Raw genomic sequence first — 15,442 nt, forward strand, 5'->3', positions numbered from 1 at the left:
TTTAAAAAAATCCTGTCTCAAAAAAAAAGAAAAAGAAATCTGGGGATGTGGCTCTACACCCTGGGGTTCAATCTTCAGAATCAAAAAAGAAAAAAAAGGACAAAGTGTTAGAATTTTGAAGTGTAGTAGGGAAAAAAGTAGCAATACTTTTGCTCCTGTCCAAAAATACTCTTTCGTTTTGTGTTTAATTGCCAGTCTGTGACAGTTAGTCAAGGCACACTGAGTACATAAAACTCAGGGAAGCCAGGAAGAAGTCTCAGTGTAGGCAAAGTCTACTTGTGGCATAGAAGAACTTTCTACCCAGTTCTGGCACTGATTATGGGATAAACTGACCACAGACTGGCATTTGTGGCCCAATCACTGGATGATGATTTACAGGGGCACAGGCTGCCAAAGCACAAAGCCTAGTTGTCCATGTATCATCTGATTTCAAACGTCCTGTATGTGGAGCAAGCCTGCTCTCACCATCACTAAGTTTAACCAAGGAGAAAAGCAGTGTTTCCCTCTTTTCATGCTCCATGTTAGTAGTAATATGAATAACATAACCCCCTTCCCAATTCCATTTAATGAACATGCCCCAAAACTGCCATGCCAAACTTGTTTTAAGTCTTTAGACTGGCTCAAAAATTGCTCTTTTATTTTTCATTTATAATTGATATTTGGGATTGATGCAATTACAAACAAATCAATATCATGCATATTTTAAAACAACTTCAACAATGAACTGTATTATCTAAAACGATTCTTTTAATATTTCAAAGAAAAAGATCTCTGTAAAAGCAAAATTTCTAATAAAACATATGTTTACTTAAATAGGCCCCTTCCCATAAGCCTCTTGAAGGTAAAATAAGGGTTTTAAACTAAGAGGTAAAATAAGGGATGGTTTTTAAAAAGAGGGAGGTTTTTAATACCAAACATTTGTTTACTAGTTTCCAAAATAAGATGAACGATTGACCAAGATGCGCCTTTCTTAGGGAGGAAGAAAATAGCACCATTCTACTCACTGCTCACATGCAAAGAGCTCCACTTAACTAGTCTTTAAAGTATAGGTAGTGGCTGGGGGGGGGGGGGGCTAGGGGTATAGCTTAGTTGGTAGAGTGCTTGCCTAGCATGCACAAGGTCCTGGGTTCAATCCCCAGCACCCCAAAAAGTGGTATATAAAGTATAGGTATTTGGACATACGGACAAAAACTGGAAACTCTGAGTTCTAACAGCATCCCTTTCAACTAAGAACCTTAACTATGCCACGTACCCAAAGTATTTTCAAGCAGCTACTTAACACTGCTCAGCCCCAGGGTACCACCCAAATTCTGGGGGTGGGGTAGGCGGGACAGGTTTTTCAGGTCTCTGGGATGTGTTATTCCATTGTCTCTCTTTGTTCCTAAGACGTGGAAAAGACTCCTGGTCTCCCGGTTGAGAGGCTCCTGAAACGTTCGGTCACCTCCTCCTTCCTCGTACACAGCAAAGTCAGACAAGGACCCGGGATTTCTCGCCCCAGGGAGAGTCATCTGCGCCTGGGACACACGTGCCTAATATTGGTCGCACCTTGGAAATCCTTCCCGCCAAGAATACAGGCCGGTCTTTTCGCAAAATGGTTTGAAATCCTTCAATAAAACCTGAAACCCACTACTTGGGGAGCAAAGCGGGTAGGTGGGGTGGGCGGGCATTATCGTCAGGACCAATGCCGCTGGTGTACCTATGCCACCTAATGCATTGCTCATCTATGAATTTTCCATTAAGTGCACAGTCCGCTTCTGCGTCCGTGAAAAGGTAGCTCAAGGTAAAACAAACCTCACAGACATTTTTGAACGTAACCTCACTTTCAAAGAGTAGCATCAAACAAGGGCCAACACCGAAAAACACATTTTGCTTAAATTACCCAAAAGCGACCTCTTCGTCCCCAGTAAGAAACAACGCGGTTAGTCTCTGAGTTACTTTCACTGAGATCTTAAGATTTTCATTAAAGGGAAAAGTGAACAAGTGGAAGGGTTTCTGCAAAGTCTAGCCCCCAGCTTCCGCCACTGCACTATCGCTGGTCCCTCCAGCTTGCGCGCTCTAGCGCGCTCCCAAGCCAGCCCCACGTTACTTTGATTGACAGTTCGGCCCCGCCGCGCTCCTTCCCACCGACCTTCCAATCCTTCGTGCCAATCTCCGCGTCTCGCCGCTTCCCATTGGCTGGTTTTGGCGTCCCGCGGCTCCTCCAGGAACTGTTCCTCACCGAGCCCGGGAGGACGCGGCTGGCGGAGAAGGGGCGGGGGGAGGGTGGGAGGGGAGACGGGGGAGACGGCGGAGATGGAAGCGAGGGGGGGGGGTAGGAGAGGAGGGGGAGCGGGCCGTCCGGCACGGCGCAGCCATAGGCTCCGGGGAGGCGCTACGTCAGTGCCCCACGTTGGGCACGGCGCACTGGATTGGCTGACGCGGGCCTCCGCTCCCCCCCCGGCTCCAGCTCGGCCCCCGGCCCCCGCCGGCTCTGTGCAAGCGGCCCCCGCCCGCGCGGGGCTGGGCGGGGCCGGCGCTGGTTAGCTCCGGAGTGTGAAACCGCGTGTTAATGTAACCGGCGCGAGAGGCGCGGGCGGCGGTGGCGGTGGGAGCGGCGGCTGCAGGAGCAGCAGGAGCGGCGGGTACCCTGTGCCCAGCGTCCCCGAGGCAGCCGACTGCTCCACCCCCACCCTCCTACGGCCGGGCAGGACCTGCGCCACCAACCGGGCCCTCCGCCGTCCCGCGGCGACCAAATCCTCTTCCGCTGCGCTGCTGTGACTACTCAGGACTCGCCCTAGGAGTTTGCCCGCTGGGGAGGGAGACCGAGCGGCAGAGCGCACTCTTGCTCTTCTCTCCACCATTTCGCGGATGTCTTCCCCTGGGTCTTGAGAGAACTTTGCTGCAGGCTGGAGAGCCCTTTGCAGAGAGTGAGAAAAAGGGAAGAAAAGAAAAAGACCCAGGAAGAAGAGGCGCGGACGAAGGGTCCTGAGCCGCTGTACGGCCGGGACAAGTGCGCGCAGGGCACTGCGCCCTAATGCGCCCCGGGCTCAAGGAACAGCGGGTGGTTGCGGGATTGCTCCACGAGGAGTAGCCCTGTGGGTCCAGGAGCGTTTGTGCAACCGCGGAGAACACCGAGTGCCGGTCGCACGGGGCGTGCCGAGCCGCCTCCCGGCGCGCCCTCCGCACTTTCCTCGCTTCGTCATCTTTCGTTCCCCAGTAGGGGCTGACGCTCTGGACCACCAGGTGAGGATCCTCAGCTTCGATCCCGACCTTGCAGTTTGCAGAAGCCAGTGAGCACCTGGCCAAAGACGCCGCCGGGACCCGAGGAGTTGCCCCGGAACGCCGCCGGGTTTGTTTGTGTGTGGGTTAGCTGGGGGTGCCGCGTCACCTGCACCTCGCCTACTGCCACCGCTGTCGCGGGGAAAACCCGGGGAGGAGGCTGATCAGAAGAGCAAAGCAAAGAGCCCGCCTGGATTTGTGTGCCCCAGACGGGCGCCCGGCACGCGGATCTCGGAGAGGAGTGCCGCCGGAGTCACCGCGACCCCACCTCCTCGTTTGGGCGGCCGAGGGCCGCTGGTTGGAACGCAACCCCCGCGCTCTTTCCCTGCGAGCCAGAGACGCCGCGCAGATTTTTGGAGCAGCCCGCACCTGGGCGCCCCACAATGTGGCCCTGAGGGCGGAATCCCATAGGCAGGAGCTGCTGCCGGCACCGAGAGGCCATAGAGCGCGCCCGGGTGCGTGGCCAGCGCTCCCCGCTTCTGCCTGGCCTCCTGGCTTAATTTTCCTCGGCGGGATTAAAGTTGGAAATTGAGCGGAGAATTGAGTTGTCCGGGAACCGAGCCGCGGCAGCCGCCAGAGCGATGTTCCCGCAGAGCCGGCACCCGGTGAGCCAAGGGCGGGTGGTTGGATGGGGGGGCTTGAGCGAGGGTTGGGGAAGTGCTTTCCCTGTGCGGTAAGGGACGAGTGGCTACTGCAACCTGGCGGGCTCCTTCGCCCCCAGCGGTGCCAGGGTGAGCGGGTCTTGGGCTCGCCCACCCTAGGGCAGGGAGTGAAGTGAAACTCAATCCCCCCCTTTCCTTCTGGGCCCCCTCCTATTTGACGTCTAGACAGGGCGGACGAGGGCGCCCGGGGAGGCTGGGGTTTCTTTCCCGGAGCCACATCCTTCCCATTTTCCCGAGGCGTGTGGGGTGCCCCCCCCCTTTGTTTCTTGTCTCCCTTATTTACATGTCAATGTAGCCCCGGTTCTGGTGCGCCCAGTGGTGGCCCCGGCGACTCTGGGAACGGGGAACGTTAGGCTGTTGTTTTTCTCCTCCCGTCCCCGGGGTCATTATCACCCCCATGGGGGAGGGGGCGGCGGCGGCGGCGACGCGATCTGGCTTAGTTCTCTAGTCTCGGGGCAGCTCCCTTTCCCCGGTCTGGTTGACCTAGGCACAAGGCGCGATCCGCCCTGGAGGATGGAGGAGATTCTGTTCTGAGCCTTTTTAGAAGCTGAGGGCAGGAGGAAGGGCCACTTTCTCTCCAAAGTGAATCGTAAAGTTGAGTTTGGGGCTCGTTTTTTCACCACTTAACTTTATTTTTGTTTATGTCTTATCTGATTTCTCCCTCCCCTGACTTTCTGCTTTATCCATCCTCCCGCATTCTGGTGCCTCGGTGCCCCTCGCTGGTCGCCACCAGACGCCTCATCAGGCTGCAGGCCAGCCCTTCAAGTTCACTATCCCGGAGTCCTTGGACCGGATTAAGGAGGAATTCCAGTTCCTGCAGGCGCAGTATCACAGGTGCGTGTCCAGCCTCCTCACGCGAGTGGTCGGTCGCCCTGGCTGCCCGGTGCCCCTCATCTCCCATTCTACTGGCGGCGGCGCCTGTACTTAGTACTGGCGTCCAGGCGGTGGCGTGTGGAGTCGCAGTTAAGACCTGTCATTCATGTTACCCCCTTCAGTGTCTCTTCTCGGGCCGCCTCTTTTCTCTTGTCTCCTCCTCCTCCCATTGTTTCCCTTTTGCCCGTTTGCTGCTGTTCCAGGGAGTCCTTTTTCGTGTATTTAGGAGTTGCATGAGAACCGTCAATATTTGCACTTCATTTATTTATTTTGCAACAGGCTGAGCTGAAACATTGGTTCAATCGATGCCTCAGCTCTGGAGTGAGGGTTCATGGAAGCAAAGCCATGTTGAAATCGTTGTTTGCCATGCTAGAAAATTGGGTTGTCTGAAACAAAGTCCATTAGGGAAGGCTAGATGCTTTTAGCTACGCCCATCACTTGTGATGATGAGGGAAGAGATGGATAACAAGTAGGGGAAAGCACACCTGCATTGGCCTCATTCTAGGTTGTTTTGAGTGGAACAAGAGAGAGGAGTCATATTTATATTAATGTCAGCCTTAGTTACTTGTAATGATGCCTACCGTCAAAGGATTTATAAATGAAACTATTGGTAAAGTATTCTGCCCATGGTGAATTTTCCAGAAAGGTTAGTTTATTTCCTTTGATCCTATGAGGTTTTGGCTCATTGGAGCTAAGAAATAGCTGTATTGACATTTTTACTTTTGTAGTGCTTGAGAAAAAGCACACAGATAAGCTAAGTGGCTTGGGTGTGAATTTTCTTATTTTGTCAGGGGCTTTCTGATTATTGACCTTTTGTCTACTTGTAGATACTATCTCCAGAGCTTGAGGCATACTTGCACATACCATGTTTACCTAACAGGGAGAACTTCAACCCACTTCATTTCGGTAGCTGCTTGACATATTTTGGCAGGGATTTAAAAATCAAAGGTTTTGAAAGGGAGCAGCCATAGTAGAAGTAATTTTATAGATAAGACTTTCAAACCTAGAGATTGTTTAAATTGGCAAGATGATACAGACTATGCTGAAGTCTGAAAAGTGTGCAAAGGCCAGATTTTGGTGTAGTCTAGAGAAGTGAACTTTGCAAGGAAGTAAGGAACAGATAACCATGAGGAGAAATCTGTTTTGATGGACTTTTCATTCTTGGCATTGGACCAGGTATGCATCAAGAAGAAAAAGAACTATAGTTGAAAGGGATACTCTGTACTGTTAACCTTATTCTTCTCTGCTAAATGCAAGGACAAAGCTTTCAGGTGTTTACCTAGATAGTTTATGGTTTTTCCAAATTGGTCTTTGTTTTTACTTGAAGTGCAAATATGTGAGGCAGATGTTAAAACAAGTGACATAATGTTTACATTAAGTTGCCTGTTTTGTTTTCATAGCCTTAAATTGGAATGTGAGAAACTGGCAAGTGAAAAAACAGAAATGCAGAGGCACTATGTGATGGTAGGTATCAAAAATTGGACTTTTTTTCTTTTCATAGAAGTATCATTAAGTATATATTCTTAGCATTATAACAGCATGAGTTAATGAAATACTGGGTTCTTTTTTTTTTTCTTTACAGTATTATGAAATGTCATATGGACTAAACATTGAAATGCATAAGCAGGTAAGCTTTAATTGAATCTCAAGCCAAAAGGAGAAATTTCTTCATGATTTTGTAACACTGACTTTCTCCTCAGCCCTGGGGTTGTTGGGTGGGCGTTTGTGTGTCATTTTTTCTTTCCTCTTAGTGTCCTGTATCTTCCTGCAAATTGGTAATGGTAGTATTCTGCAGCAAGGATTGCCTCTTGGCAATTACCTTGATTTTAAATGACTAGGTGGGAGGTGCTTTGGAAATGTAAAGTAGCCTGTTTACAGACAGATAAGAACTGAGACTCCAGAATTTACTGGGGTTTCCTCTCACAGAATTGCTGAAATTTCGAATAGTGTTTGTACTGTTTGGGAAGAAAGTGTGGACCTGTGTGGGGAAGAAGAATGGTCAGGAGGTTTTCTTAATCAGATTAAACAAGGTATATGACTAACTGGAGTACTCCTTATGCTTTGGGGTTACACAGAGTGACCCTGAGGATTGGTGACTTATCAGCAGACATCTTTTTGAGAAATTCCTCAGTTGATGCAGGTTTGGAAGTGAAAAAAGCATCCTTTTATGGCCACAGCATATGTTGAGAGTTACTTCAGTCCTAGTGGTTTTAAAAGCATGAAAAGATTAGTGACTGGAAAGCTCTAGCTATGACTATGAGTTTGCAAGTTCCCATAAAATTCACACTTATGGCTACTATAATGGTGTATAAAAAGAGTATTGAGCTGGAACAAGGCACTAAGGACCTCATAAGAGAAGAAAAGCTAAATGATTGCTCAGCCCAAAGGACCCTCGATTGAGTAGTCATTGTCTGCCAAAGAAAGCATTAATGGCAGGGTGTAAGTATTCTGGAGATATGCTGACATTCACTTTTTCATCAAGACGCTGGTACAATAAGTCTTTTAGAAATCGATTGCCTCTTAAAAAATTATCATCAGATGAAGTTGCACAGTTGGACACATTTCAAAGTGCAACAATACAATTCTTACTTGATGTATATGTGCTATTTCATCTCAAACCCTTGTTTCATTAAATTAAAGAGCATGGCTGACCGGCTGGGGCACAGTGGAGAAATTGATTAGTTCAGCCTTCAGATCTTCCTTATATTCAAAGACTTTCATTAAGCAAGTGTGTTTCAGAGTTGAATTCTGCTTTTGTAACTGTGCTCTTTGATTTTTAATTCATCATAGATTTCATAATGTTAAGTTATCATGTACATTAGATCTATTTTCAGATATGTGTTTGGAAAGTGATAGCTTAGTTCAAGGCCTCTCATTAGTAATGTAATTGGGCTTTTAAAATAGTGCTGATTTTACTCTGATTTGCAAAGTTAGTAGCCTAGCTTGTACTGGGATTGTGCCTTTGTTTTTATATTGTTTCAGTGGCTAGTGCCTTATTGAGACAATTATGCCTTGTTGATAGTAAATAAACCAGAAGATCTATGGCTCATGTCTATGGTCATTTAAATTAATTATGCAGATAAATCTTGCCTATGCATCCTAATAATCCCCCAAACCTCCAGTACTAGGACTTGATACTTTACCACTGAGCTATATCCCCAGCCCTGTTTATATTTGTTTTTATTTAAGTTGCTAAGGCAGGCCTTGAACTTGTGATCTTCCTGCCTCAGTTTGCTGGGATTACAAGTGTGTGCTACTTTGCCCAGCTACTTTTTTTTTTTTTTTTTTTTTTAAGATGTCCTCAAGGGCACATTTTTAAGGGCAGGGTGGGGGGACAGATATTCTTTAAGTGTAAGAGGAAACTTGAGTTTTTTTTTTTTTTTTTTAAACCCATAAACTTGAAGGATTTAATAACCTCATCGACTCTTTTACAAGGGAACACCACCCCTGTGTGATGTTGTATGCTGGTGCTGGGTTTATTGGGGAAGATAAAAGAGGTGTAATTCTTGTGGGTTCCTGTAGGTTACATGACAGGGTGACCTTTTTGTCATGTTAGGGGGAAGGGGGAGAGAGAGTGTCAGAAACCCCATGGTGTGAAAATAGTTTTCTAGTTTCTGTACTGTGTTGGGCATTTATGAGTATATATTGTCCATCTATGAGAATGTGTGCGTTAATAATATGCTGTGTATAACTGGCTCAGTAATTTGAAAAATGTGAAATGCTGAGAGAGACCATGTTCTTCATAGTAGGGTATTAAGCCCCCTGAAATTTAGTTTATATTGTAAATGCTGACAGACCCTTAACTAGAGTGGTGTGCAAAGTAATGCTATAATTCAGTTTAAAGTGGTCTTACATTTGAAAAACATCCTTCTGACTGTCACACATTAATAATAAGTTCTGAGGAGGCATTTGGTGCAGCTAGTAATCATAATTCTTATTAAAACTGGTGACGTCTGGCCCCCAGGGTGCAGCCAGGCTCAAATTGATGCTTTTCGCCGCCTGATCACCAGCATGGCCTAAGTGCTCATTATATTGTAGAGAGGGCCTTTGGAGCTCTCATTAGATTTGACAGGAATTCTCTCTAGGGGGAAACTGGGCATTAGCGAAGACTCCTGACAGGCTGAAATTATTCCTGCTTTATGGCTTATAACCAAATGCTAGCAAGGCATCATCAGGGGACACAAAAAATTGTCATTTCTGACAACATCTTTGTTACTGGGGGAAAAAAAAATGCAGTGATGGGGAAACTTTCCATGTAGAGAGCTTTAATGCCGTTAAGATTTGTCTGCAGTATGACGACTGCTCTGCCTTCCTACCTTTCAGCGGGCTTGTCGGAAGGAGTAAGTTTTAGAGTTCAATGTCAAATCTCACTACCAGCCTCTCCGGCTGGAAGTTTTAAAGTGGAAGCACGGGCCAAATCAAGAGTGGTATAATTGTGGTTTCCTTACTTGGTGTGGTGCTCCCAGTCTGTTTGTGTTGTGTCAACACTTCCTGATAAGGCTTCCTCTTACTTTCTCTGCTCCCATTTGTGGTTCCTTACTGAAAAGGCAGCAGAGCCAGCATGGGAATAGATACTTGAGTCTTTTATTGTAGCATTAAGACAATTTTTTCCTCCTTAGAGCTTTTTAATAGGTCCCTGTCTGTCCATTTCTAAACATGTAGATGTTGAATTTTAGCTTTTTTGTTTGTTGGTTTGGTGGTGCTGGGGATTTTATCCAGGGCCTCATGCTAGGCAAGCACACATCCCCAGCTCAGCTCTTATCTATTTCTAAGCAAAAGAGAGGTGGAGACTTGAAAATTTGAAGGAATTCTGAGACCACCAGAGTATTATAAGTACATTGAAAAATAAGAAACCCGTGTGAGTCTGGTTGTTTTCAAGGGCAATGCCGCAGTGTTTATGACAGCCTGATCTTTGATTTTCTTTGTTCCATGTCTTGGTATTATCTTGTTTGATATTTTGGGGAACAAAATGTACTGTAAATTTCATACATAATCCTTATTTATCCCAATAGTGTATCTTTTTTTGTGTGTGCTGATAAAGCCAGGTTATGAATTATCACTAGTGACATCAGTTTTACAGATTTTAATAGTGATTTGGTCTCATGACCTCCATAGGCATCCCTTAAAGTAGTTTATATAGGTATTTTGTTTTGCCTGAAACTGTGAGCACATGTTCATGACTGGGGCTTGCTTAAGGCCCAGCATCTGTGGAAGCTTTAGCTGGGGGTTGCTTGGTTTTAGGTAACTAGTGCTGTTCCCTCCCCACCCTCACCCCCACCCCAGGTGCCCTTGGGAAGATGAGGCCAGTAGTAGAATTGCCCTTGGACCTGTGTGTTGTGACCCACATCTACCTCTTTTTGTGCTGATTAGTTTCACTTTTTTTTTTTTTTTTTTTTTTTTTTTTGGTGTTGGGGATTATTGGGGATTGAACCCCTGGGTGCTTTACCACTGAGATTTTTATGTTGAGATAGTGCCTTGTTATGTTGCTGAGGCTGATCTCAAACTTGTGGTTCTCCTCCCAAGTCTCTGGATTGCAAGCATGAACCACTGTGCCCAGCTTCAACTTCATGATTTACAGGACATATCAGGGATGGGCATATGTTCTAAAAGTTAGGAAAACCAGCAGTGCTAGTTTTCTCTGATTTCAGATCTGTGGGTGTCACAAACCATGGTATGTAGAAAGTTGTATCTGACTGAATAATACTGTCTTCTGGTTAAAATATGTTTAAGAACAGAAGAACCAATACATTTCTGAGTGAATCAGAACTTCAATGTGTGCTGTAAAATTCTCTTAGAAAAATAATTGCTTTTTAGTGAGGTTTTTTTTTTTTTTTTTGGAAAGTATTTCTGTGGGATTATATAAGGGATTCCTCTGAGGGTTAATTTCTCAATGTAGCATTTACTGTTTGTTCTAAGTTTTACTTTCTTTTATGTTTGTATGGAGGGGGTGAGGGTACTGTGATAGAACCCAGGCGTGTTCTACCTTCCAGCTATATTCTCTGTCTTTTTTATTTTGAGACAGAGTCTTGCTAAATTGCTGAGGCTGGTCTTTTTATTTGTAATCCTGGCTCAGCCTCCAGAGTAAATGGAATTATAGTCATGTGTCACTGTGCCAATTACTGCCCTGTCTCCCACCCACCCTACTATGGATTGAACTCAGGGGTACCCCCAGCCCTATTTTGTATCTTATTTAGAGACAGGGTCTCACTGAGTTACTTAGCACCTCGCTTTTGCTGAGGCTGGCTTTGAACTCGCAATCTTTCTGCCTCAGCCTCCCAAGCAGCTGGGATTACAGGCGTTCACCACTGTGCCTGGCCCTGTTTTTTTAATCAGTTTTAATTTCAGTTTCTCACTTTGAGGTGTTTTGTTTTGTTTTGTTTGGTGCTGGGGGTCCTCCTTGCACATACCAGCTGTACATTCTGCCTTAAAGTTCACCCCAGCCCTGTGATCTACTGCCCCCAGTCAAAATCTCAAGACTAGCTGACGTATAACCACTTAGAATTAAGCTCCACCAGGTGTTAAGCACCTTGTAATATGAAGAGGGTAACTGTCATCAAGATTAGAATGATCCCAACTTCATTTTCATTAGCTAGGCCTGCCCTTTACAAGCATAAGTTCAAAGAGAGAAATCTCTCAGTGTATTTAAAGCCTAGGTTCTGAGTTGTAAGATTAGCCTGTCCAGTCCCCCACCCCCACCCGGCTTTTTTTTTTTTTAAATCAAGCAGGGCCAATTTCTCACTACTTAACAGCTACCTCCCCAGCCCCTTCCGTAGCAGGCTGTTGGTTGGTTTCTGCCCAGGGCCTCTGCTCTGGGGTAAGCCTCAGACATGCAGTTTAAGGAGACATCAGAAAATATAGTAATCATGATTAATTTTACATATACTTTTTTTTTTATATAATATTAGTCATGGAACCTAGGAGCATTCTGCCTCTAAGCGATGGCTCTAGCCCTTGTTTTTAAATTTTATTTTGAGACAGTGGCTTGCTAAGTTTTCCAGGCTGACCTTGAACTTGGTGGTGATCCTCCTGCCTCAGCCTCCTGAGTAGTTGAGATTACAGGTGGTTTAGTAATATTTTCTTCCTTGTTCCTTTTCTCATTTCTTGTCTTCCTCCCCTCATACCCTTCCCCGCTCAATTCCTCTGAGGATGGAACTCAGGGCCTCATGCATTTTAGGCAAGTACCGAGATAAATCCTAGCCCAGTAATAGTTTCAGCACAGGTACAATTTGTGGGGGGGGGGTACATTCCGGGGATTTGAACCCAGGGCCTTACACATGTGAGGCAAGCATTCTAGCTACCACTGAGATTCACTCTAAGTCTGATAAAATATTTTAAAAATTCAAAATGAATACCCCCCCCCCCAAATCCACACAGAACTAAATATCAGAATTTCCTCTAAGGATGGGAATGAGCAGTGTCAAGGTCAGATTAAGGTGATGCAAGGGAGGCAGAGCTGGGCCAGTGTGGGGGTCAGAACCTCCCCCTCTTCCTGCTGGGAGTGGCTGTGACCTGTAGGATCTGCCTTGGTTCTGTTTCTTTTACTGAGATTATTTAATTAGGAATTAGACATGTCACTAGATTCCAGGGCTTCAGGTTCCCTTTTTGTAAATGAGGGAGTTATAGATTGAAGTCTATTGGCCTCACATGGCAGGAATCATCCCAGCACACTCCACAGAACCAGCACTGCGTGTGGAATTTGAGGAGAGTCCTTTGCCAGAGGGCTTAAGATGTTCTTCCAAATAATGTTTATTAAAAAAAGCAGAAAGGAAATCTGTTTCTTTAGTAAATATTTAAATAAACCATCATGAGTGGTAGTTAAATTAAAGATATATTCAGTTACTGGCTCATGGGGCCATTTTATGCATCCAGAGAGCAGAATTTTTGCTCTTGGTTGCTCAACCTCTGTGCCCTCCAGCAGCAGAATGACCAGGAGGGAACTGAGAAACTTGGCCCTTCACTTTGACCAACTCAGTTCCCCACCCCCACCATTGCTTACTGTTGCCTCAGATTTTCTTTTAAATTGAAATTCTTATAGCTAGTATCTTTATTGTGGAGTATTTAGAATAGCACTTTTTAATTCAATTTTAGATAGCTTTTTTTGCCAGTTGGCTTATTCAAGATCAGGTGTTTATACTTTCAGAATAGCCCTCACTAATGATATTGGAGATTTCTTTAGTAAAATGTATACCATAGGATGGTTCTGTGGGGGAGAAATATGAGGCACTAGGATTACAGGCGTGCGCCATCTTGCCAGGTTCCAACTTGATGTTTTAAGTAGTTATTGTGTATAGGTAGGAGGTAGGTGTGTACAGGTAGTGATGCATGGTTTCATCTGGAAAATGAAATAATTTACATTGAAATTTTAACATTATGATATTCAAGTATTGCCATTCACTTAATTTAATAAAAAAGGTCTCAAATAATTGTTTGCAAAAATAAAATGTTTTCAAAATTGCCCAGTTGGTTGACTGCCCAGTCACTATAATATTTTTTGAAATGTTGAAATATATGGTTTTTCTCAAATAATATGTGATTTAACACAATTACATATTTCATTATTTAACATTAATCTTTTTGGTGAGGGAGATCTAACCCAGGGCCTCACATACTTGCTAGGAAGTGCTGTACCTCTGAGCTAAGTCCCCTGCCCTTCTATTTTTGGTACTATACTGGGGATTAAACATAGGAGTGTGCTGTACTACTAAGCTACATTCCCTAGTCCTTTTTTTTTTTTTTTTTTTGGTGCTGGGGATCAAACCCAGGGCCTATGCATGCAAGGCAAGCACTCTATACCAACTAAGCTGTATCCCCAGCCCCTCCCAGTCCTTTTTTTTTTTTTTTAACTTTTTATTTTGAGACAGGGCCAGGCTGTCTGTCCTCAATTTGACACTTTGCCTTAGCCTCCCCATAGGTGTGCACTGTTGTGCCTGTCATAAGGTTTAAATTTTTAATAATTCCATTTACCTGCTTTGAATCATAACACACATAATTGTTTACTCCCTTCCCCTTCACGCTTACATAGTGGGTATAAAAAGTAAATTTCTCCTTTTATTTTTTTATAAGGAAATTTTATTTTTTAATTTTTTATTGTGCTGGAGATCAAACCCAGGGCGTTGGCGTGCTGTGCAAGCATTCTACCACTGAGATACATCTCAGCCCTACTTTGTCATTTTTTGACCACAAAATTTGTTAGCAGAAATAAAGGGTGGGGTACTGGTCATTTTTGGTTAAAGAAAAAATGAGTCAGGCATGGTGGTGCATACCCATTAATCCCAGCAACTCAGGGGTCTGAGGCAGGAAGATTACAAGCTTGAGGCCAGCCTCATCAACTTTATAGAGACCTCAAAATAAAAGGACTGGTCATGTGCTCAGTGGTACAGTGCCCTTGGGTTCAGTTCCTTGTAGCCCCCACAAAAAAAAAACAAACCAAAACAAAAAACCTTGGAGGAGAACAAAATCTGAAGATTCTACCAATTGAATTAAAATTTTCATCTGTCAAACAGAAAAATTATTATGTGGGGGATGTCCACAAATGTGTAAACTTCCTGAAAAGGGTAGAATTGTGTAAACAACCTGCTGAGCATCCCTAAATCTCTTCCCAGTGTGCTAATAGATATTCATTAGATAGTTATTACCCATTAGGTGAGATAGGGGTAGGCTTTGAGAATGTAGGCACATTTGAACTTACACACCGAATCAGCCCCCATGAATGGACATTTTAAATGGAGAGGTTAAAATAAAAGTGCTACATGTCAGGGCACTTCCTAAGTTGGACCCTAGGGTATATCCTTTCTACCTCGGAGACTAACCTACTTCAGACCTATCCAGCTCCTTGCAGCTCTAACCCTGGAATGGGAGAACCTTTAAGACGGTAAATGCTGTACAATGCTGTACCTCATCAGATGTGGCTTTGGGGCTTTGGGCCTTTGTAAGTTTTATTTTCCACTCTTGCCTGTCACTCATAGCCTTCTATGTCTGCCCCTGACTGCTGCTTCATTCATATTTGGCTCCATCTCCTTCTTTTCCTTGTATACCCTTTAATTCAGTCTTTTCATACTGAAACTGAGTTTCTTGTTTCCTTCATAAACAGTCCAGGCCTTTTGGTCAGACTTCGCAGGCCTTCCTCAGCTTTCTCCAAGGTCTCATTCAGATACACTGCCTATTTCCCTCAGGGCCTTCCATGATGGCACCAAGAGCAGGCTGTCACACCCTTACTTTGCTGTGTTCTGTCATAAGGTTTGTTCATGTGCCTCTGTTATTCCTCCAACTAGGTTGTAGTCCACTCTAAGCTTGAGCGTGAGGTGTGTCTACTTTCCCAGTGAGTTCTGCGCTATAGGTGCTTGGTGTATAGTGTATTTAGAGTATTCCTCATGTATAGTGGTAGTTGCAAGTGTTTTGGGGCCTGAACATTTGAAAGTTGAAACCTACTTTGCAAAAAAAAAAAAAAAAAGTTGTACAATTTTTTTTTTTTTTTAAACACAAGCACACAACATTGCTCTACCCAACAATTTTGTTTGTGTACATCTCAGGATTCTCTGCAAGTCCATGGAATCCAGGTGCCGGAAGGGATCCTTAAGCAAAAATTTAAAAATGAAATCTGTTCAATGTGGTTGTAATAATCTCATCTAACCACTTCTTGTTTTTCTTTT

General features: G+C 44.8%; 1 protein-coding gene and 1 non-coding gene across 5 annotated transcripts in view; both read left to right on the forward strand.

Moving 5' to 3' along the window:
* The first annotated feature begins 1,074 nt into the window (after nucleotides 1-1,074).
* On the forward strand, nucleotides 1,075-1,147 carry Trnaa-agc (transfer RNA alanine (anticodon AGC)). The gene has a single exon. It is a non-coding gene; the product is annotated as a tRNA-Ala (tRNA).
* A 1,351-nt stretch (nucleotides 1,148-2,498) lies between these two features.
* LOC113200928 (TLE family member 1, transcriptional corepressor) overlaps nucleotides 2,499-15,442 on the forward strand; it is a 92,079-nt gene continuing 79,135 nt past the window's right edge. For all 4 annotated transcript variants that reach the window (XM_026414530.2, XM_026414531.2, XM_026414532.2 and 1 more), the window contains exons 1-4: nucleotides 2,499-3,863; nucleotides 4,654-4,754; nucleotides 6,194-6,257; nucleotides 6,376-6,420. In XM_026414530.2, coding sequence (XP_026270315.2) covers nucleotides 3,840-3,863; nucleotides 4,654-4,754; nucleotides 6,194-6,257; nucleotides 6,376-6,420 — 234 coding nt within the window. In that variant the 5' untranslated portion in view covers nucleotides 2,499-3,839. The remainder of the gene's footprint in view (nucleotides 3,864-4,653; nucleotides 4,755-6,193; nucleotides 6,258-6,375; nucleotides 6,421-15,442) is intronic.

This window comes from Urocitellus parryii, chromosome 4 (genome assembly GCF_045843805.1).
Source record: "Urocitellus parryii isolate mUroPar1 chromosome 4, mUroPar1.hap1, whole genome shotgun sequence".
In the NCBI taxonomy this organism is placed as follows: domain Eukaryota; kingdom Metazoa; phylum Chordata; class Mammalia; order Rodentia; family Sciuridae; genus Urocitellus; species Urocitellus parryii.